Consider the following 22,382-nt stretch of genomic DNA (forward strand, 5'->3'; position numbering starts at 1 on the left):
GGCCCCCTCCAACCTATCCTAATCTCTAAGCCCAGCTGTGGCCATCTCTGAATCTGGTCAAAAATATCCCTCTTTCTCATTGCTCGGTTGCTGAGTCTGCTAAACACACTCCCTTATGGAGTGAGAAACTCTGTTCACATCTTCTGTCAATTTTCAACTAGAAAATCGTATTTATAGAACTCAAAAACCCATGAGAGAAATAATCTCTCTCTACGTATTCCTTTCTCTTCCACCCAACATTGATTCTGCTACAGCAAACTGCTGCAAAACACTTCCATGCCTAAAAAATGAATCTGCCTAGTGAAAATATTGGACTGTTGCTCCCATTTCGTGTTGGAGTAGTAGTCCAGTATTTTCTTCCAACCTGCACTGAAAATCGATCTTCCCAACAATTCAAACTTCCTGGCTTAGTCTCTGCACAACCTCCAAAAATTCATCCTGTTGCTCCCTCTAAACAAGGAATTTTTGCCTCCACTTCTAAGTTTCCTCATATGATCAAAATCGCTCTGATATCATGTGAAAATATCAACTTTTTTGCACAACTAGAAATTATTCTTCCAACTGTAAATTATTTAACAATTTATTTGCCTACGTAACATATGAAAAATTCACAATTGAAATTTTCACCAAATTAAATTCTAGGGAAGATAAACTAGAAACTGATAAAATACTAGCACACACATAAAAAACTTTGACATACTTATTTTTGTACTACAGCCCCTTGAAAAACCCAACTTGGGAAAATCGGTGCAACAACTAAGAGTTTTATATTATTAAGAAACAGTGATAAATTCTTAGTCCAATAAATATTGCCAAACTGGTGAACCTATCCAATAAGAATACCAAGAAAAACTATTCGAGGGAAATTAACTTCTCTTCGAGAAATCCCTGAACTTGACTACATTTGAAAAGCTAGTTGTCCAACTAGGCCTCCGTAGGCTCTGCATCACCTTGGCACTGCCTGCCACATGTGTTGCCTAAATCGACTGCCAATCTAGCCATCTTGCCTACTACTAACTTGGAAAATTCATGTTTACACTTCCCTCATGGTTAAAATAGAGTTGGAGTGTGGTTAAATTACATTTTTGAATACATAAATACATATATTTTGAAAATTTACAGAGATGTTTAGATTATGTAGACTACAGAATTTAAATTTGAGATTTCAACAAATCATTGAACTTTAAATATCCTTTGAAATCTTTTATAAATACATGATAATATTTTAATTTTTTTATTATTAATATTTTTTAAATGTCACATCAATTTTAGATTAACAATTAAATGCATGTTCATTTTATTAGGAAGTAACTTATTATTTTACTTTTTATTAGCCATTTCTTTTGAACATTGAAATATTTGATCAAAATATTTTATTTACCACCTCTTTTAGTATTGGGTTATAATATTAACTATTATGTCTCTTGGACTATAATATTGACACCTAACTCAATGAACATAGTGAGAATGAGATTATTCATGTTTTATAATGTTTTTAATTAAAACTAATTAAATATGTATATTCATTTATTTTTTATTGCATTTATTTTTTATTTACATTATATTTGATTTTTATTTTGAAAGGGACATAGGTCAACTCCATGTTGAACATGGATGAAATCATATATTGCACTCATACTCGTAGAATGCATCTCTCTAAACAATAATGGTGAGTCCTATTATTATTTAAAATTACATTTCTAGGAATATTTATTACTGTGATGAATTAAAATTATTAAGACTTTTTTCACTTGAAAATATAATTATTATTGAGTATTTAATATATAAATAGAGTTAAAATAATATATAAAAGTAATAAGGTTTTTAAAATTATTTAAAATTTCAATCAAAATTATCGTATATTTAAATAGGAGTGTAGGAATCACATGATTAAAATATTGGGAAAAAAATTGGAAAATAAAGATAATATTAAAAAGCTTTTTAATTATATATATATATATATATATATATATATATATAATGTTGACTGAGTCAGTATAACATTACGTTACACAACACATTACATAACTAAGGTTTTACAATATTGGGAAATAGAAAACATATAAGAATTACAAAATTAGAAAATAAAATAAACCATACAGTCTCACAATATGTCAGATCTCACACTATTACACTAATGTCTCATCAAACATTACACATATGTAAAGACTCTTAGACAAATCTTGGACATTCTAGATCTTAAGAAATTGGATCTAATATACTAAAAATAGACAATAACATAGACCACAAAGAAACAAAATCATAACACTAACTACGAAGTAAACCATCTCAACAACATACGAGTACAACTCATCACAAAGAAACTCATAAACTAGATAACTCACAATTTTAGAACACGCCATTTCTACAGTATTCTAATATGTCCCTTTAATGGAGAAATAGATTTTTCACAATGCCTAATTGTTGTCTACATATTTCAATGTTCATCTTTCCAAGAGGTTTGGTAAAGATGTAAACTACATTGTCACTTGTATTGTCACACTATTACACTAATGTCTCATCAAACATTACACATATGTAAAGACTCTTAGACAAATATTGGACATTCTAGATCTTAAGAAATTGGATCTAATATACTAAAAATAGACAATAACATAGACCACAAAGAAACAAAATTATAACACTAACTACGAAGTAAACCATCTCAACAACATACGAGTACAACTCATCACAAAGAAACTCATAAACTAGATAACTCACAATTTTAGAACACGCCATTTCTACAGTATTCTAATATGTCCCCTTAATGGAGAAATAGATTTTTCACAATGCCTAATTGTTGTCTACATATTTCAATGTTCATCTTTCCAAGAGGTTTGGTAAAGATGTAAACTACATTGTCACTTGTATTAGAAAAGACTAATTAAATATCCTTTCACTATATCTTTTCCCTTACAAAATGGCGTTGGATTTTAATATGTTTTAATCTAGCATGATAAATTGTATCATTTGCCAACTTAATGGAACTCTAGTTGTCACATTTGATGCTTGTTGGACCACTTTTTTTTCTCCAACATCTTCAAGATTCCTCCTTAACCAAGCAACTTCACAAGTTGCACTGGTCAAGGCTTTGCATTGAACGTCTATAGATGATAAAGAAATAGTTGGATATTTCTTGCTACACCGTGATATGACTCTAGATACTATATTGAATAGATATCCAAAGGTTCATTTTCTGTCATTGGGATTTTTAGCACAATCTCAATCAGAATGACATGCCACCTCATTATCAAATTCATTAGTATACATAATACCAAAATTAAGTGTTCCTTTGAGATACCAAAGGACTTTATTTGTTGCTTTCTAGTGCCTTTCACAAGGCTTAGCCATGAACCAACTAAGAATGCTAACAAAATATGTTATATCTAGCCTGGTACATCATGAGGTGGTTCAGACTTCTGACTAATTGACAATACAAAGTTCCATTCACCTATTTAGTTCCATCATCACTATAAAATTTACAATCTTTTTCTAAAGGAGTAGATACCTCCTTGCACTCAATTATATTGAACCTTTTAAGGATTTCTCCTGTATATTTTATTTGTTTGGTCAATGTCTTACCAAATTTCCTCCAAACTTTAAGACCTAAGCAATAATGCAATTCACCAAGTTCCTTCATCTCAACTACTTGTGACAATTGACTTTTAACTTCTTCAATCAACTTGGATGAATTGTCTATTATGATAATATCACCAACATATAAAGATATGAAATCAATATTCCCTTCTTCTTCTTCCTTGATGTACAGGTTAGGATCACTTTTGCTTCTCACAAAACTGTTCTCATAAAAGAAAGAATCAATTTTCACATACCAAGATCTTCGTGCTTGTTTAAAACCATATAATTTTTTCTTTAACCTAAAAACAGGATGTTTTCGTCCCTTCTTTACAAACCCTTGAGGGTGAACCAAATAAACTTCTTCTTTTCACTCACCATTCAAAAAAGCAGACTTGAAATCTAATTGATGTATTTTCCAATTATGTTTTGTGGCTATTGCAATAATGGTTCTAATTGTGTTCAACTTAGCTACAAGTGCAAAAGTATCTTATAATAAATTCCTCTTGTTGTGAATTTCTTTTTGCAACCAATCTAGCTTTATACTTGTCAATATTTCCATCAACATTAAACTTAGAGTTGTACAACCATTTGCATCATACTGAGAACTTTATTTTAGGAAATTTTGTTAATTCCCATGTGTCATTCTTTATTATAGAGTTACATTCTTCATTCATTGCATCCCATCATTCTTTATATTCTTTAGATTCTTCATAACTTGAAGGTTCTACAACATTCATTACATGAGAAATCAATGCATATATTTATACCATATAGGTGCCTAAATTTGATGTGATGATCTTCTTGGAGTTTCACTTCTTTCTTCTTCTTCTTCTCTTCTTGGAGTGTCATGATTGCTTGAGGCTTCTTTCTCATGAACCTGTACCTTTTTTTAAGGGTGGTTCACGAACATTGAGTGACTGCTACATGCACAAGAAAATCCAGGTAGATCAACCCAAAAGGATCTACCTGTTAGCCAAATTAGAAAGACCTAACCCCAAGGGCATCGAGGAGAGTTGACCGCATGACCTCCCAATAAACGAGGTACTTAGCAACATGAATTCAACCCATTGAGCTATCCCTTAGGGATTCATGAACATGTACTTGTTCTTGTGTTTGTTCCTATTCTTGTTTAACACTTGTTTCTATTTTGACATAATCATTGATAGTATCATGCCATATACTAGTATTACTCATTTTATCACCTTCATCTCCATTCTCATGAAACACTACATCCCTACTTGTACGTAATCTATGTGAATAGGAATCAAACAACTTTTATGTATTTTATCATCACAATAACCAATAAATTTCTACTTGGAAAACAACATAGAGAGGAATTTCTTATACATAAAGAGAAAATACAAAAGAAAATACTTGAATTGATTCATACTTATTTATGTGGACTTCTTGAAACTATATCTCTTAATGGAGCATGGTATTTTTTTTTTTTTTTTTTTTTTGTTAATGATAGATCTAAGTATACCTGGGTCTGATTCATATGAAAGAAGAGTGATATTTTTGAGTACTTTAAAGAATTCAAAAATATGGTGGAAAAAAATTGACAAATGCATCAAAATTATTAGCTCTAATCAACAGGGAGACTATAAATAAAGCACATTTAATTAACATTGTAAAAGCAATGAAATTCTACAACAATTTATAGTGCCACATACACCTCAGCAAAATGGAGTTACTAAGAGGAAAAACATAACACTAGTAGAATGTGCATGTAGGATGCTTCGAGGTAAAAATGTTTCTAATGGTTTTTGTATCTAATATATATTATGTCTATAAATGAAAATTTAGTCATTTAAGAGTATTTGGATGCAAGGCATTTGCTATGTTCCAAAAAATGAAAGAAGAAAATTTGATGCAAAGTAAATATACATTTATTTCTTATTGTGATGATAAAAAATGATACAAGCTATTTGATCCGAATTTACATAGATTGCTTATGTTTGTATTTGCTTCCATTTTTATATACAAAATATAAGTCTTCAAAAATAAGATCCAATTTGTATTTCGTGTTTTATATAGACCATTGAGCACATATATCTTTTTTCGAGTTTTGGACTTTAAAAGAGGCTTGTACATAAAGAGATTTGATATGCTTGCTAGATCCATAGATGAATTTATATTAAATATAATTAATTGTTAATATGGATAGTTATCACTAATTGTTGTGTACAAATGAATATTAATTCTACTAACTCATCATCATTATTATTCAAAGAAAACCAAATCCAACAACTTTAAGTTTTATTTCGTAATTAAAATGTAATTTGAATCTAAATAATATCTATAAAAAAGAACATTATCCTTCACAATTATTGTTATAACAAATTAATGTAATAATAAAATAAAGATATAAACGTATTATATTAAGTAATAGGCTTGATCTATACTGGAATTGGGGTTAAAGAGTTTTAATTTTTAAATAAATAAATAAACAAAATTTCATTTCAAGAAAATATTGTTAGCTTAATACTATTCTATTGGACAGCGTGAGAACTCCTGAGCATCGTGAAATTATTTATACGAAGATACAAAAATTGAGCGAAGGCTCACGCAAAGCTAATTAAAGACTGGTGATGTGTACCTTTATTAAATCGGCAGATTTCTCCATTTTTAGGCCGATAGGCCTTCCTTTGGAACAGACTTTCGTCGTTCCTTTGTCTCCCGTGCTGACACGTGGCCTTATGCTCCACCATAAATGATGTCCCTTGCTGCCCACAGTTGTGTGGCCTAATGGCACACCGCCAGGTGATTGTGCTTGATATCCGGGTTGTAGACTGATCAATTACCCTTGCATTTTTCACCCAGCGATGTGATGCTTACCCAGCAGTTTACCCAGCATCGGAAGGGCTGGGTTAGAGCTATATTTCTGCTGATGGCCGGCCCGCCATAAGCAATGTGCCTATATTTGTGTTGATGGCCATAAATCTAAACATTCAAATAGAAAACTCAAACCAGGATCGCACGTCTGCCCGTTTTTCCTGCCAGCAGCCGCCCTTTCCTTGCGAGAATGTAGGTAACCGTCACACAAAGCCTGGCACTCCAGAGTAGGGTAGTAATGGCGCATTCTGTTGCGGTCCCTGTTTTGCTGTGCACTGTTGTTCTGATGCACGATCAACTGTTCTACGGTTTCTGTGGTTCCATGACCGGGAGCCTTCTTCGATCAAACTACCGGCAGTCTTGGATCAATCTCACACAGTATAGCACTGTTCACGAGCGGGTAACGGAGCTGGAAATCGAACCGGAAGAGAACATCTGCAGGACATCATTTCTTCCAGATCAGGTCAAGGTCTCTCTCAGTCCTCTTTAATAGATGCCCACTATTGTTTGGCTGGAATCGAATGAAGTGGAAGTTAGAGGCATAGAAACTTTGTACAGAAACTAAATGATTTCTCATAGTTGTCATCTTCTGCATTCTCTGATTGTCGCTGCTTATACTCAACATTCAACGGTTATGGTCAGCTGTTTGATGTGGAGTAGTCTTTAGTTCCAGTGTCGAAAATGGTTGGCGATATTTCTCTAACTTGAAAGGATATGTCTCACTAGGACCAACAAAATAATACCCATGCTGCCTTGATTGCCAGTGTATATGCCTACAACCATTCTAGAACTTTTACTTCCATCTTTATTAGGCAACGACATGTTCTCACCATGGCTTGGGAGGTCTGTACTAGCTGCTTAAATGTTTTTGAACATTACCTGCAGCCTACTCCCTATTTTGTTAAGGTTTTTTTGTTATGGCATCATATTTAAACTGTGATTTGGGAGCTACCATAGTGCCTTCATGCACCACTTCGTGGAAGCATAGATTCATTGACCTGCCACAAAAGTCTTGCCCTTTTTTGCATGTTGTTCTTTGTAATTGTCGACAGGTCATCCCTGGTAGTCAGGGTTTTTTACCCAAACTTTCTACAACGTTTCTCCATCTTCTTCAGAGCAGTTAACATATATTGGATTCCCTTTTATTCACTCAATACCGTCATTACTTTTTTGCCCATAACGGGGTTTGTTCTTTTTGCCAATGTATATGCCTGCAGCCATTCTAGAACTTTTACTTCCATCTTTATTTGGCAATGACATGTTCTCACCATGGCTTGGGAGGTCTGTACTAGCTGCTTAAATATTTTTGAACATTACCTGCAGCCTGCTCCCTATTTTGTTCAGGTTTTTCTGTTATGACATCATATTTAACAAACCTTTGCTCAAGTTTCGTTTCCTGTGTCAAATTTTATTTATTCACCGTCTAAACCCCAATTTTGACTATAAAGCTATTTAACAAACCTTTACTCAAGTTCCGTTTCGTGTGTCAAATTTTCGTTGCGCAAGACGCAAGTACATCCCAATATATTTTGATCCAACTTCCAACTTCGTCCAAGAATTATGGAGGTAAAACAAACAGGTGCGAGTCCATCATATGGAGGTAAAAAATAGCAGGTAGATGACTTCCCACACCACTTCGTGGAAGCATAGATTCATTGACCTGCCACAAAAGTCTTGCCCTTTTTTGCATGTTGTTCTTTGTAATTGTCGACAGGCCATCCCTGGTAGTCAGGGTTTTTTACCCAAACTTTCTACAACGTTTCTCCATCTTCTTCAGAGGAGTTAACATATATTGGATTCCCTTTTATTCACTCAATACCGTCATTACTTTTCTGCCCATAACGGGGTTTGTTCTTTTTGCCAGTGTATATGCCTGCAACCATTCTAGAACTTTTACTTCCATCTTTATTTGGCAACGACACGTTCTCACCATGGCTTGGGAGGTCTGTACTAGCTGCTTAAATGTTTTTGAACATTACCTGCAGCCTGCTCCCTATTTTGTTCAGGTTTTTCTGTTATGGCATCATATTTAACAAACCTTTACTCAAGTTTCGTTTCCTGTGTCAAATTTTATTTATTCACCGTCTAAACCTCAATTTTGACTATAAAGCTATTTAACAAACCTTTACTCAAGTTCTGTTTCGTGTGTCAAATTTTTGCTGCGCAAGACGCAAGTACATCCCAATATATTTTGATCCAGCTTCCAACTTCGTCCAAGAATTATGGAGGTAAAACAAACAGGTGCGAGTCCATCATATGGAGGTAAAAAAGAGCAGGTAGATGACTTCCCACACCACTTCGTGGAAGCATAGATTCATTGACCTGCCACAAAAGTCTTGCCCTTTTTTGCATGTTGTTCTTTGTAATTGTCGACAGGCCATCCCTGGTAGTCAGGGTTTTTTACCCAAACTTTCTACAACGTTTCTCCATCTTCTTCAGAGGAGTTAACATATATTGGATTCCCTTTTATTCACTCAATACAGTCATTACTTTTCTGCCCATAACGGGGTTTGTTCTTTTCTATAGATTCTAATCGGAAAGTGGAGGTTGTATTCTTCCATATAAGGTGAAATATTACTTACTTGTAAACTATTAAATATTACTTTTGATATATTTAAAATATATTATTTTTAGTGTTATAACCCAATTTCCAAAATTACTTCTAACATGTTACCAATTCATCGTAGCTTAATAGCTTAGGGTGTTTGTTGTCCAAGAAAAGAATCCGCCGTAGCTTAACAGCTTAGGGTGTTTTTGAACATCCTAGTAGCACTTTGCTCTGCGGAACAGCAAAGGCAAAAAATCCTACTACAACAGAAGATGAGCACCTGCCCGCAAAGGTGCTCTTATGCAACGAACAAAAAGTTATGCTCACCAGCAACTTATGGGTACATGCAGGCCTTGTCAATGGCGCACTTGGGAAGGTCATCTCAGTAATTTATTCAATTGACTCAAAGCCCCCAACATTACCATCCTTTGTGGTTGTTGACTTCCAACAATACAAAGGAACACCGTGGGACATTTCACACCCAACATATGTACCCATTCCTCCCATCACAAGGGGTGCACGCCGTCAGATACCACTTCAAATGGCATGGGCTTTAACGATCCACAAGTCACAAGGGATGACATTAGACAAAGCAACAGTGGACATCGACACCAGAGAACGGCAAGGGCTAACATTCACTGCAATTTCAAGAGTGCGGTCTCTGGCAGACATACACATCAATCCAGCATTCCCATTCTCCCGCATTGCACAGATGCACACGAATCCATATCTTAAGCGTAGACAGCAAGAGGAATCATTCCTTGCATCAAAATCTATTGAGAATAATACATTTTAACCAATCGTACAACCTTTCATCCAAAATTACCCACATGGTAAACACCACTCACTACATAACGAAGTTTCACATATACTTGCTTGCTATTACATTTAGTTTCATATGATTTTATAAACGTTTGGAATCGTTAATTTATTTCGAATATTCAAACAAAATCGTCAAACATATTCATTGTCACTTACAATGTTTCCTTTTTGGACGACAACAGGTATGAATACATGCTACCTACAAAGGTTGTACGAGTGTTGCGAAGAAATTCAGCAACAAGAACTTACGCTTCAAGATATGCAGACAAGGATCCTGCCACAACAATCAATGCCACTTTACCGTTTGCGCCCAACCATCAAGTTGTTAAAAAAAATAAGGCAAATACTTAAGATGACAATTCACATTCATGAAAGGGACGCACACAGGCGAATGCGCCATCAATTGCAGGAACAGCTCGCACAATATGGCACCACAATAAACACTCATTGGTGTTGCCGATGCCATGGCCCATCATGCATATATGATTAGCTGCACATGCTCAAACACATCTCTACATAATAGAATGCTTTTATTGTACATATGTTTAGAAGCCAACAAATACTGTCATTGTATATATGTTTAGTTATATCTTTCCAAACACATCTCCATGTCTAGAGTGACTTGTCCCTGTCGACTTCAGGATCTTCAGATTATTACAGAAGTTGAGCATTTTAGCTCTGGACCAAACTCTGTTGTTTTGTTCTCGTTCTATCAAGATCTATTTATGCAAATCATGGAATTACAGAGTTTTGTATGACTGTGAATGTAATCAGTAAATTGGTTGGGCATTCTCTTTTCCTTGTAGTATACATATATGAACTTTGGTATTTTATGGCTAATCATTTGGCTTGAAATAGTTCTGCAACCATCTCTTGCATGTTCGGCATGTAAATAATTCCATTTCTGAAATCACAAATGAATCTTGTCCATGCAACAAATATGCATACAGTTTTTAGACAACGATGCCATTTCTTCCTCATCATGTTGACAATCCATTTTTCTCATAGATTTAATAGAGTCTTCTTATGTGTTCTATATGTTTTTAGGAAGATATTCTGCAGACATGAAATATCTGTATAATCAATTTCTAAATGAATTAATGAAATTTAATTCAGAAAACTGTTATATGATGTTTTCTCAGCTTCTCTAGCCCGAGTATGTGAATGTCGAAGAGCATCCAATAAGTCTGACTTCCTGGTATAATCAGCTTCCAGATATTCTGTTTCTCCATCGGAGCTGGTTAACCTGCGATTGTATCTGCCAAACAATAATGACTAGCTTGAGCCACCAAGAAAATAAGAATAAATTACCAATACCCAGATTTATTAGCAAGAAGCCTTTGTCAATGACACCTTCATGTTATGGTTATCACTATATCTTTAATGCAGGGTTCTCCATGTATTGCATGTTTATAAACTCTCTAAGACTCAAAAGGAACTGAAAATTGTATGGCAACCCAGAATATTTAAAAAAGTGGACATTGAATGGATGTGCCAATATAGTTTGCCAATTTATCATGGACTTTTGTTCACGTTCTGTGAAAGAGATTTTTTGTAAATATACATATTAGCTTTTGCAAAGAACAAGAATTACAAAGACAAAAATGCCCCTGCTTATCAAGTATATTTTACGCACCTTTGAAAAATAGTATTTTATGAGACATCATGGGGCAACCAAACTCACCTAATGATTCTCTCTCGGTAATCAGTGGAGGATGATTTATGGGCAACTTCTGATTCGGTGGCTTCTGAAGTTGAGGGTGAATGGCCATAAAGTAACAAGGAGTTCAAGCCCTTCTCTTCTTGATATGGAGATTTGAACTTGCCAACAGAAGTTGAAAAAACTGCATCTTTGGATTTAGACATGTCCATCTCTTTAAATTTGTCACTGCTTTTAAAAGGTGCACTCCCGTGCTAGATCACAATTTTGCAAGCTCCCTTTGATCAGCTCTACACCACCTAATTCCACCCTTCTCATAAGATTTTTCATTTGTACAGTTCAGATAGTGGTTTATGGAACCTTCAAGCCCAGTACCATCCATCAACTTATCCATTGTCCATGCCTGATCTTGACAACCATCAACAGCTGAAGCTGTATGATCTTTACTTCCATTCACTTTCTTGACTTTGTTAAAGGCAGAGTTTTCCTCATTCACTTCCCGTGGGCAGCGTGTATCATTTTTGCTTTGTTCACATGTTTGTCCATTGGAACAATTACTCAAATCTGAGTCTGTACATGCAGGTAATTGAGCTTCAGTGATGCTCAATTTCCTATTGTACAAAGAGTCACAACCAAAATTGATCTTCCCTTGAAAGTCAGGCTGAAATTGTAACCACCATTTCTCATCCAGTGAGAGGCTTGGATTCATCTTGATCCAACTAGCTCTGTAATCAGATATTGCACCAACGGGAAATTATATTTGAAAGCAAACGGGTTCTGAACCACCAACTATAATCTATCTGCAATAGTGCAAAGCATATCAAAGAAAAGAATTCCATTGAAGGTCACTCTCCCTCCCTCTCTCTCTCTATATATATATATATATAGTTCAATGGGTTGGTGCCAGTATTGCCAGGACATTATTAGTACTCCAACAGACTGTGGAAGTCCCAAGTTTGATTCCCACAAAGTCAGGCATGCTTAGAATGGGGAAAAGTGTCTGGGAGTATCCTAGCGATTTATTTCCAATGATGTGTGTACGTGTGCAAATAATAGAAATAAAACAAAGAATTATAACACATAAAATGTGCAAGAATACACCATAGATCATACATAGTGCATTAAGATCCAACTATTGATAGTTTGAAAATAATTGACAAATGACAACATATGGGGACATTAACCATTGGCCACATCAGTTGGACACACAGGGCATGTACCCTACTCATGATATGTGCCCCAGGATTGACTAATACTCAGGGCTCAAGTGTTTAAGTGCTTAACATATATTCATGGACTGAAAAGTAAAATATATTTCTCATTTTATCATCTGAGATATCGATCACCTTAGGAATCCAGATTAGGCAATTGTGTTTTTCATTGACAAAGGATGAGACAAAACCTTTAATCATAGATGACACATGCATTTGTTTCTCACATGAAAAAAAACAAAATGTCATATTGCCCATCAAAGACGAAGAAGGTAGCATACCTTCTTCACAAAATGATATTAAGGGGAAGCGATCCACTATTTTAGTAGTTTATGTAAGGCCAGAGAAGGACTTTGTTTTTATTGCCAGAAAGAGTTTATAGATTTATTTTTTTCCATGGTAAATGCAGAGGAGAATGCACACTTGGAGAGGACAATAACTGAATAGGAGGTGTTGGGCACTCTGAAATCGATGACAAAGGAGAAGAGTCCATGACCAAGTGGTTGCTTGACGGAGCTCTTCTTACATTTTCAAGACATTATGTTAAGGGAGCTCATAGAATTGGTAGAGGAATCTAGGTCAAAATGCAAAATATCAGGGGTGACCAATGTTATGTTCGTAGCACTCATCCCAAATACTGAGAAGCCCTCAACCTTTTTTGACTTTCGACTCATATCATTATGTAACACAACCTACAAAATGATTTCTAAAATCATTGCCAGCAGGCTCAAAGCAACTCTATCAAGGCATGTGACTCTAGAACAATTTGGCTTTTTTGGACAACTGACAGATACATGATGTGGCTACAATCACTCGAGTGTATCCACATTTCATATCTTTTCAATTGGAGGCAAGCATCATGAAGATGCTACAGGGCTCAAACATGGATGCAGAACAGAAAAAAGAACAAATGATAGGAGGAATGCGGTTCCTTAGTATATACCTTTGTGGAAATGTGCATGTCCCAGTACCTGTCATCACAAAATCCATCAAGGAAGATTTGCATGAGTGCAATGCATTCTCCAGTCTCACACAATTTCAAGCCTCAATTTGTATATCATGTTAACCCATGAAGGGAAGATTTTCGAAAATGTATAATGTCAAGCATATTAATCACAGTCAAATATCTTGAATCTACCAGAACCAAAACGTCTTTTATATTCATATAAACTGGAACAGTAAAATTTGCAGAAGACAGAGTGGGTATAAAGGAAACTTAGTATGCATACCCTTAGCTTCTCATAACAAAATCAATAAAGAAAAAAATAATATGCAATATATCCAGGCATAAATGAAAGGTTGCATGCAGTTTTAAGACAGACAACAGGCAGGAAATGGGTCTATAATCATGTCACTTACTTATCATGGTGGAACCTACAATGGGAAAATGTATATCAGCGGAGGATGTAATTCTTGTCTTTAGTGAAATATTTTGACTTTACTATGTTGTAGTCTAAATCCAGCAAGAATCGTTTTGGTTTTGATGGAATTGCACATATCAGATGTTAATTTTTACAAAAGTGGTTTTGAGTGGGAATATTAAAACGAACAATTTTACTGATTCAAACTTGCAGTTTTGACAAAGATTGACTGGCTCGATTTGGCTGATGGAAAACTGGAAAAGGATAAAAACGTAGTGTTTAGCCTTCTTCCATTGATATTCCCCTCAAAACCACTTTTGTACAGAACAACAATACAGAATGACAAATGTTACCTTTGTTTTGTTTATGTTAGCATTGGAAGATTCTCAGTTTAGGTGAAAACTTAAAAGTCAGAGCCAATAATGGTATATGGAATAGTTACCTTTGTACAGGATGATATTTTTTCTTAATTTAGGAGACTAATTGTATGTCATGATGTTGATCTAAGTTATCTCTATATGAATATCTGTCATATCTATTTTCCCTGATGAGAGTTCACAGGAAATGTTGGAAAAGTTTCAAAATTCTACAGATTATACTAAAAAAGATATACGATATCTGTTAGTACTGTTTCAAGAAACGTTTGCCTTGAAAGCAATAGTGGTAATATGATTCCCACAACATGTCAGTCATGCAACTACCTTGATGTTCTATTGAATGTGAAAGAAGGAGCATTTTCAAAAGGGAAATGATCATCATCGTTTCTGGTTTTCGAGCTTCATTATGTGACGGGCATTCATCAGTGCCTTATTACATGAGATATACGTACAAACCCAAACATATCTAATATGCAAATACCCATTCTTTAAACTGAAAACAGTGTGTTTCAATACAAGAAATGAGGAAATAGGAGGACCATTTCTGCATATACAGGTCATCATGAAGGTCAGATTTTGCTGCTTGATAACAATATTTTATGCTACTTTTCAATGGATTTGTTCTATTTGGGATGATGAGAGTGCATTGATGCTCCCGTGAACTAGCCAATTGCTCTTTGTTCCATGGAAAACAAGGTTCAGGTGCCAAAGAAACAGAGCAGAGGAAGCAATGGTTAAATGACAATCCATATCTGACAAAGTTAAATTTTGGAACATGCAAAGGAAGCAATTTTTAGGCATGGAGGAGGAGAGGTAATTTTGTTATTTGTATCTTGCCTCAACTATTTAATGAAGCTACTAGGGTTCTTGCAATGTCAAGAAGGATGAGATGCTTTTTTCCCGGATTGGCTTTTTGTCCATTATTTCGCATCTTATGAAAAGCATCTTACAATTACTTAATGTTTTAGTTATAATGTGAACCACCAATGTAAGTGATTTGTTTTAATTAATGTTTTAGTTATAATGTGAACCACCAATGTAAGTGATTTGTTTTAATATTTGCAAATGTAATTCGCCGCTTTTCAATTACCATGTTCAATAGTTTCGTTGCCTATCTATAGAGGTTTCCTCCTTTTAATAATCCTATCGGCCTCTCATTGTACCTTTTGGAACAATTGCTAGTTTAAAGGGATAATGAGTATTCTATCTCACTGTAATATAAATCAATTAATTTTTTTAACAAAATTAATATCAGTATGCATTTATTTTAACCATGAATTTTAGCAAACGACATATTTTGAGGCATAGTCCGTACCGGCAAATAGAATTCGGAAATTCGCTGATTCGGTTGGGTACGACGAATAATTCCTCAGTTTAATGTGCTTAATTTTTTTAGTTTTATAAAAAATTATTCGGGTACATTTTTATATGAGGATTAATCAGAACATTGGAAAAAAATAAAAAAATAATTTTTATAAAAAAATAAAATAAAAATAATAATTCTTATGTTAAAAAAAATCTATCAAATTTCTCTATAAAATGTTATATATTGTCTGAAATTTGGTTAGAAAATTGATTATTTTAATTTTAGTTTGATTTTGGTATTTTATTATATATTATTTACAAATTGTTCTACGATATAATATGGTATAATCCAAAATAAATTGCTAATACTAAAATGTAAAAAAGTTATTAAATAATTAATTTAATTAAAAATGAATCAATGTTATCATTCACATTAAATAATATAAATAGCTCCAATACATATTGAGAGGTGAGTTAATAATTTCTATATAATTGCAACTAAAAGAAATATAACTTCTATATTAACAAAAATTATGAAATAATGAATTGGTTGCAAATTGGTACCTTTTTTATAAAAAACAAAAAACCTAATTTCTATATTTGAAAAAATTATAAATGGAGAAATTTACACTGATAACTAGTTAGTAATTTCTATATAATAACAAATTGCAAAAATAATGATAACTTCTCTCTTCAAAATAATTATAAAACAGTAAATTCTTTGCAAATTGGTAACTTTTGTAAAAAAAATAAAAATCACTACTTATATATTGAAAAAAATTATAAACTAACAAATTTAAGTGTTAAATGGATAACTCTTATTAAAAAAACAGAAAAAAGATAAATCAATATTAGAAAAAATTATAAAACATATAAAATGGTAAACTTCCAAATCCACAAATTTTATACAAAAAAAAAATAGAAAAACAGTAGCTTCTGTATTACAAAAAAATTATAAAATGGCAAAATTCATTATTATAAAAGATATAAAATGGTAAACTTCCAAATCCACTACTTTTATACAAAAAATAGAAAAACAGTAACTTCTATATTACAAAAAATTATAAAATGGCAAAATTCAATTTACAATGGATAATGCTTGTGAAAAAATAGAAAAAAAAAAAGGATAAATCCAATATTAAAAAATTAAGTATTTGTAAGATGTATAATGTCAAACTTTTTCCGTATTGAATTTTATAAGGTCGAATTTTTTCCGTATCATTCGAATTCGAATTCGAATTTCGTAACTATGTTTTGAGGTGTACATTTTTTTTTGTAGTTCAGATATTTGATCCCTTTGCCCTCTAATAGATAACTGAATATATTATATATATAATTAATTTCTGATATATTTAACTTAAAAACTAAGTTTGAATATATATATATATATATATATAGACATCCGATAAAATTGGAACGATACAGAGAAGATTAGCATGACCCCTGCGAAAGGATGACACGCACAAATCGAGAAATGGTCCAAATTTTTTCTTCTCAAAAAAAATATATATATATATAAACTTCTATTTTTCACCTGAATTGTTTAAACTACACAGATCTAATTGATAATTCAGCTTAGCCGAAGCAAGATCAATACGCCCAAACCACAATTTACAAACTTTCCACCCCATATAGTTTTGCAACATTACCATATGAAACTCTAATCGCTCCTGTAAAATCAATATGCTAGAGCCTCGGCGATATCAGAACCTCAGCGAAATCAAAAACTCCGTGAGATGAGAATCTCTTGGAGATTTGAATCAAAACTTTTGCAAGATCAGAGTCTTAGAATTATAGTACTAATGTTCTTGAGATGAGAACCTCAGTGGGATTAGAATGAAAACCTTTGTGAGAGCTATATGCCAAAGCCCCCATGACATCAAAACCTTAGCTAGATCAATACACTAGAATCATAGTATGTATAGCAAATATGTGTTTTTATACCAGAATCGTAGTTTTTAGAAAAAACTTTCCAAAAAATTTCTTATTTTCCTTTCATATTTATTCTATATATTTTAGAAAGTTGTTTTATTTACTTTAAAATAAAACGGTTCTATTATAAAATTAAATACAAGTTAATTGGGTAAATTATCTTTAGGGATCTGTAGGAATCTTTAGGGATTGGTAGGAATGATTGCTACTTTTCATATTTAAATTTAAAGAATACGCTCCAATATCTTAGACCAATCAAACAACCAAACTGAATAGGACCAGTTTAAATTTGGATGACGAGCAGATGGTGAATAAATAATTTATAGGACCTGAAAATGTGCAGAGTTAATATATTTGTTCATGTTCTACTTCCAAAGACATTAAATCTAAACACAACCAATTTTGAATTATTAGCTGCTGCTCACTATAAACAGAAAGTTTCAAGTGGATCTCTCTGGAAATCGAATTATTAAAAGCTGCTCACTATAAACAGAAAGTTTCAAGTGGATCTCTCTGGAAATCGAATTATTAAAAGCTGCTCACTATAAACAGTAAGTTTCAAGTGGATCTCTCTGGATTTCTAATTGTTCGATTTTTACCTGGTATGTAGTGTGGCAATAGCAAATAGGGTTTGTTTAACAGAGATATATTCCTAACACTGCATTTTCCACATTGAAAGCTTTGAAGAGGGCCAAGAGACTAGCCAGCAATCACCTTTCCTGAAGATAGATCTTGGCAAAGCTTATGATCAAACTAATTGGTCTTTAATTTGAAAGATGTTGATTAATTTGGGTGTTGGTTCGAGGTGCGTAGCAATGAACACTCTATTCATTAATGCATCGACCTCTCTTTCTGTCAGTAATGATCAAACTAATTGGTCTTTAATTTGAAAGATGTTGATTAATTTGGGTGTTGGTCCGAGGTGTGTAGCAGTGAACACTCTGTTCATTAATGCATCGACGTGTCTCTGTTAGTAATGCCCTATCTCTATTTCCCATCTATCCATGTGACATGGATGCCTCTTGACAGCTTGGGAGATTGTTCGCTGGTGAGACTGAAAACTTCCTCACTGGTGGAGTATTTACAATGAATTTCAAGCCATGGGAGGAGTCTCACCCATATTTAACCAAAACTGAGGGAATCTAATAACTGCACCCAAAAGCTATGTCCATATTAGCAGAGCCAGAACCTTTGGTGCAAGTAATGTCTTATGAACCATCTCTGAAACCATTGTATGCATGGGATTGGTAGGAATGGTTGTTACTTTTCATATTTAAATTTCATTTTGGTCATTCATGAAATAAAAAATATATTTTTATAGATAAAAATAAATAAAAGCATCACATAAATATTAATGAGAATTTGATAAAATTATTTTATTTATTATAAAATGAAACCATTTAGGATTTGATTATACAGAAAATTGGTACATTCCATAAGAGGATCTTGGTTTGTTTCATGACAAAGCTAATACCCAATTTTTGGCTCTCTTTGAAATGATGAATATACTAATCACTCCCCCAATTCCAATCCCCACTCCAATATTTAATGTTGTTAATGACATCTTTTCATTGACTGCACTCAACCATCTCACTTTCTTCTCACCATTGTTACTAATATTGTCATCATCTATAGACTGCGTTACATTTTTACTAATATTGTCATCATCTATAGACTGGGTTACATTTTCATTACATGGATGTAAAGGACACCCATACAAACACTTATTTCCTTGAAATGAGGTTGCATTGAAACCAGAAATTTGTGTTCCTTTTGGGATAAGCACACAAAGATTATTGGATGAAACATCCATTACTCCCAACCAATGTAATGCAGAAAGCTCTTCTGGTATTTTTCCACTCAAGTTATTTTTGGACAAGTCCAACTGCTCCAATGTAAATATATTACCAAGAGATGGAGGTATCAAACCTTCTAATTGATTGTTAGATAAATTCAGCAATCTCAAGTTACTCAAACTTCCTATGCTGGCAGGGATTGTCCCATTGAGATTGTTACCAGACAAATCAAATATTGTGTTGGAAGACAACACGCATGATAGATTGTACTCATATCCTTTCATGTCAATTGTCATTTCTTCATACTCTGTATCTTTTTGAGAAGATCCATTGGCATATCCTTGAAGCCTTTCAAGATATAACGGTATCACTCCACTAAACTTATTGTTGGATAAATCCAACACAAATAACTTAGTGAAATTTGATATCCACTCAGGAATACTGCCATAAAATTTATTGTAACCCAGGTTTAAAACTTTGAAATTATAAAAAGCTCTTATGACTCAGGAAATTCTCCTGACAACCTATTTTTCCTTGAATCCAACATTGCAATGTTGGTACAATTAGCCAAAGATATGGGTAGACTCCCGGACAAATTATTAGTATGGGCAGAAAAGGTATGTAAAGAAATACAATTGCCAATGCTCATAGGAATTGATCCCTGTAAACTATTTAGTGATAAATCTAAATGATTAAGAAAAACCAAACTGCTGATACTATCTGGGATAGTACTATAGAGATTATTAGTGTGGGCCAAAAAGATATATAAAGAAGTGCAATTGCCGATGAACCTAGGGATTGATCCTTCTAAAATATTTACTGATAAATCTAAGTACTCGAGGAAAACCAAACCAGTGATAGTATCGGGTATAGTACCAGAAATACTATTATGAGATATGTTTAGTAGCAAGAGAGCTTTTAGTTGACCAAATTCTGCTGGTATTGGACCCATCAAAGCAACTACCCATCAAATTGTTGCTTTGCAAAGCCAAGTGTAGGAGTGAGGTGCAATTGCCCAGAGATGTTGGAATATTTCCACTCAGACCATTGCCGAACAAGAAGAGTTGTTCCAATCTGCCCAGAAAACCGAGTTCTGTCGGTATAGTCCCTGTCAAACTGCTTCCCAGACAGAGAAGAATTGTAGTGATGTGCAATTGCCGAGAGAAGTTGGAATATATCCACTCAGATTATTACCGCCCAAGTCCAGGTGTGCCAACTTTACCAAACGGCCAAACTCTGTTGGTATAGTGCTTGTTAAGCTGTTAACTACAAGTGAAATCCATAGCAATGATGTGCAGTTGCTAAGGGAAGTAGGAATACTTCCAGTCAGACGATTATTGTTCAAGAAAAGGTATTTCAACTTCACCAGATGATCAAATTCTACTGGTATTGGACCCGTCAAATTTTTGCTTTGCAAAGTCAAATCTATGAGCGAAGTGCAGTTGCCCAGAGATGTTGGAATACTTCCACTCAGACTGTTGGTGAACAAAGAGAGGTGCTCCAATCTGCCCAGAAAACCGATTTCTATTGGTATAGTCCCTGACAAATTGTTTTCCCAAACAGACAAGAATTGAAGTGATGTCCAGTTGCCGATAGCACTAGGAATATTTCCTTTCAGATTATTGCTGGCCAAGTCGAGACCTTCCAACTTGACCAAACGACCGAATTCCATTGATATAGTCCCTGTCAGGCTATTAGATGCAAGTTCAATCCATTGCAGTTGCGTGCAATTACACAGGGACTTTGGAATAGAACCCGATAGTAGATTATTATGGAGGTCAAGCGTTACCAGTGCTTTAAGCTGCCCAATCTCAGATGGAATTGTTCCCTTCAAATTATTGTCTGAAAGATCGAAACTGCACAAAAGGGAGAGGTTGCCAAGATAGGGCGACAGAGTACCTTTCAGTTTTAACCCTTCAAGCGTGAGGGCAATCACTCTTTTGGTCTGTTGTCTGCAGAGAACACCATTCCAGGAGCACATGCTATCTGAGTTGTTCGCCGTCCAACTAGAGAGAGATCCATATGGATCGAACGTGATGGCCTTTCTGATGCTCAAAAGAGCCTCCACGTCCGTTGTATCCCGTTCAGCTTTATCCAGCAAATTACGTCCTTCCACAGAAAAATCATTCGAAGGACGTTCAACAGAAGTTAATCCATACATGTACCGATGATCTTCAGTATCAGAAAGGATGTATGGCTTCCTTGTCCTGGTAGAGCAATCAACAAAAGTCGCTACAGGCATGACCACAAACATCATGAGAAGAAGAACACTTCTATGATCCATTTCTCGCGCTCCTATGCCTCAAAGTCTAAGCATATGAGTTGCGTTCCTCACTATGTGCATATATATAATTTTGCGCCATTGATATAGATTCAAGGAAAAAACAAACACAGAGAATTCAAGTTAAAAAACAAACACAGAGAGAAATTAGCCGCCTGACTTGACCTGGAAAAATGGAAATTTCTTTATAGGGAAATCTACTAGAATTTCTTTGAAACAATCCGTAAAAAACAAAAGAGAGTACTGGGATTTGGACTTCGACTTGGGAATCATAAAACTAGTGATAACCGTTCGAGATATGGTATTAATTGAAATTTGTTGAGTTGAATGAGATGCAAAAACACAATTGAAAAAGACAACGTTCTGGCTCTATTGACTTGACCTAAAAAAAAATCAGAATGTGGGAACAAGGAAAACCTAGAGAATGTGTGAACCGGGAAAACCTAGAGAACCAACCTTGAAAATGAAACAGCGACCCTTAAAGTCAATGAGACTATTGAATGTGCAGGAATTCTTGACAACTTGGAAATATGAACGCATCACAGGCTTGATCACAATAGCGTAACACCATGGCACAAATGACACGGCCTCCAATCGTATAAATTTGACGGTAACTTCTACCCGTTAATTAAATTTCTGAGAGATGGATTTTCTTCTTAAAGCTGTCCCTCAATT

General features: G+C 34.2%; 1 protein-coding gene, 1 non-coding gene and 1 pseudogene across 2 annotated transcripts; 2 read left to right on the top strand and 1 right to left on the bottom strand.

The window, feature by feature from the left end:
• The first annotated feature begins 9,281 nt into the window (after positions 1 to 9,281).
• Positions 9,282 to 9,758, top strand: LOC149184081 (uncharacterized). The gene has a single exon (XM_089415220.1). It carries the CDS (start codon positions 9,282 to 9,284, stop codon positions 9,756 to 9,758), a length of 477 nt encoding a protein of 158 aa, XP_089271346.1.
• A 1,133-nt stretch (positions 9,759 to 10,891) lies between these two features.
• LOC149184082 (uncharacterized) lies at positions 10,892 to 12,213 on the bottom strand (annotated as a pseudogene).
• Positions 12,214 to 17,082: 4,869 nt separating this feature from the next.
• On the top strand, positions 17,083 to 17,187 carry LOC149184083 (U6 spliceosomal RNA). The gene has a single exon (XR_016257880.1). It is a non-coding gene; the product is annotated as a U6 spliceosomal RNA (small nuclear RNA).
• The last annotated feature ends 5,195 nt before the right edge of the window (positions 17,188 to 22,382 follow it).

The sequence above is a fragment of the Pinus tabuliformis genome, chromosome 3_2 (genome assembly GCF_031772625.1).
Source record: "Pinus tabuliformis cultivar Carrire ecotype Pingquan chromosome 3_2, CPIR1, whole genome shotgun sequence".
Classification (NCBI taxonomy): Eukaryota; Viridiplantae; Streptophyta; class Pinopsida; order Pinales; family Pinaceae; genus Pinus; species Pinus tabuliformis.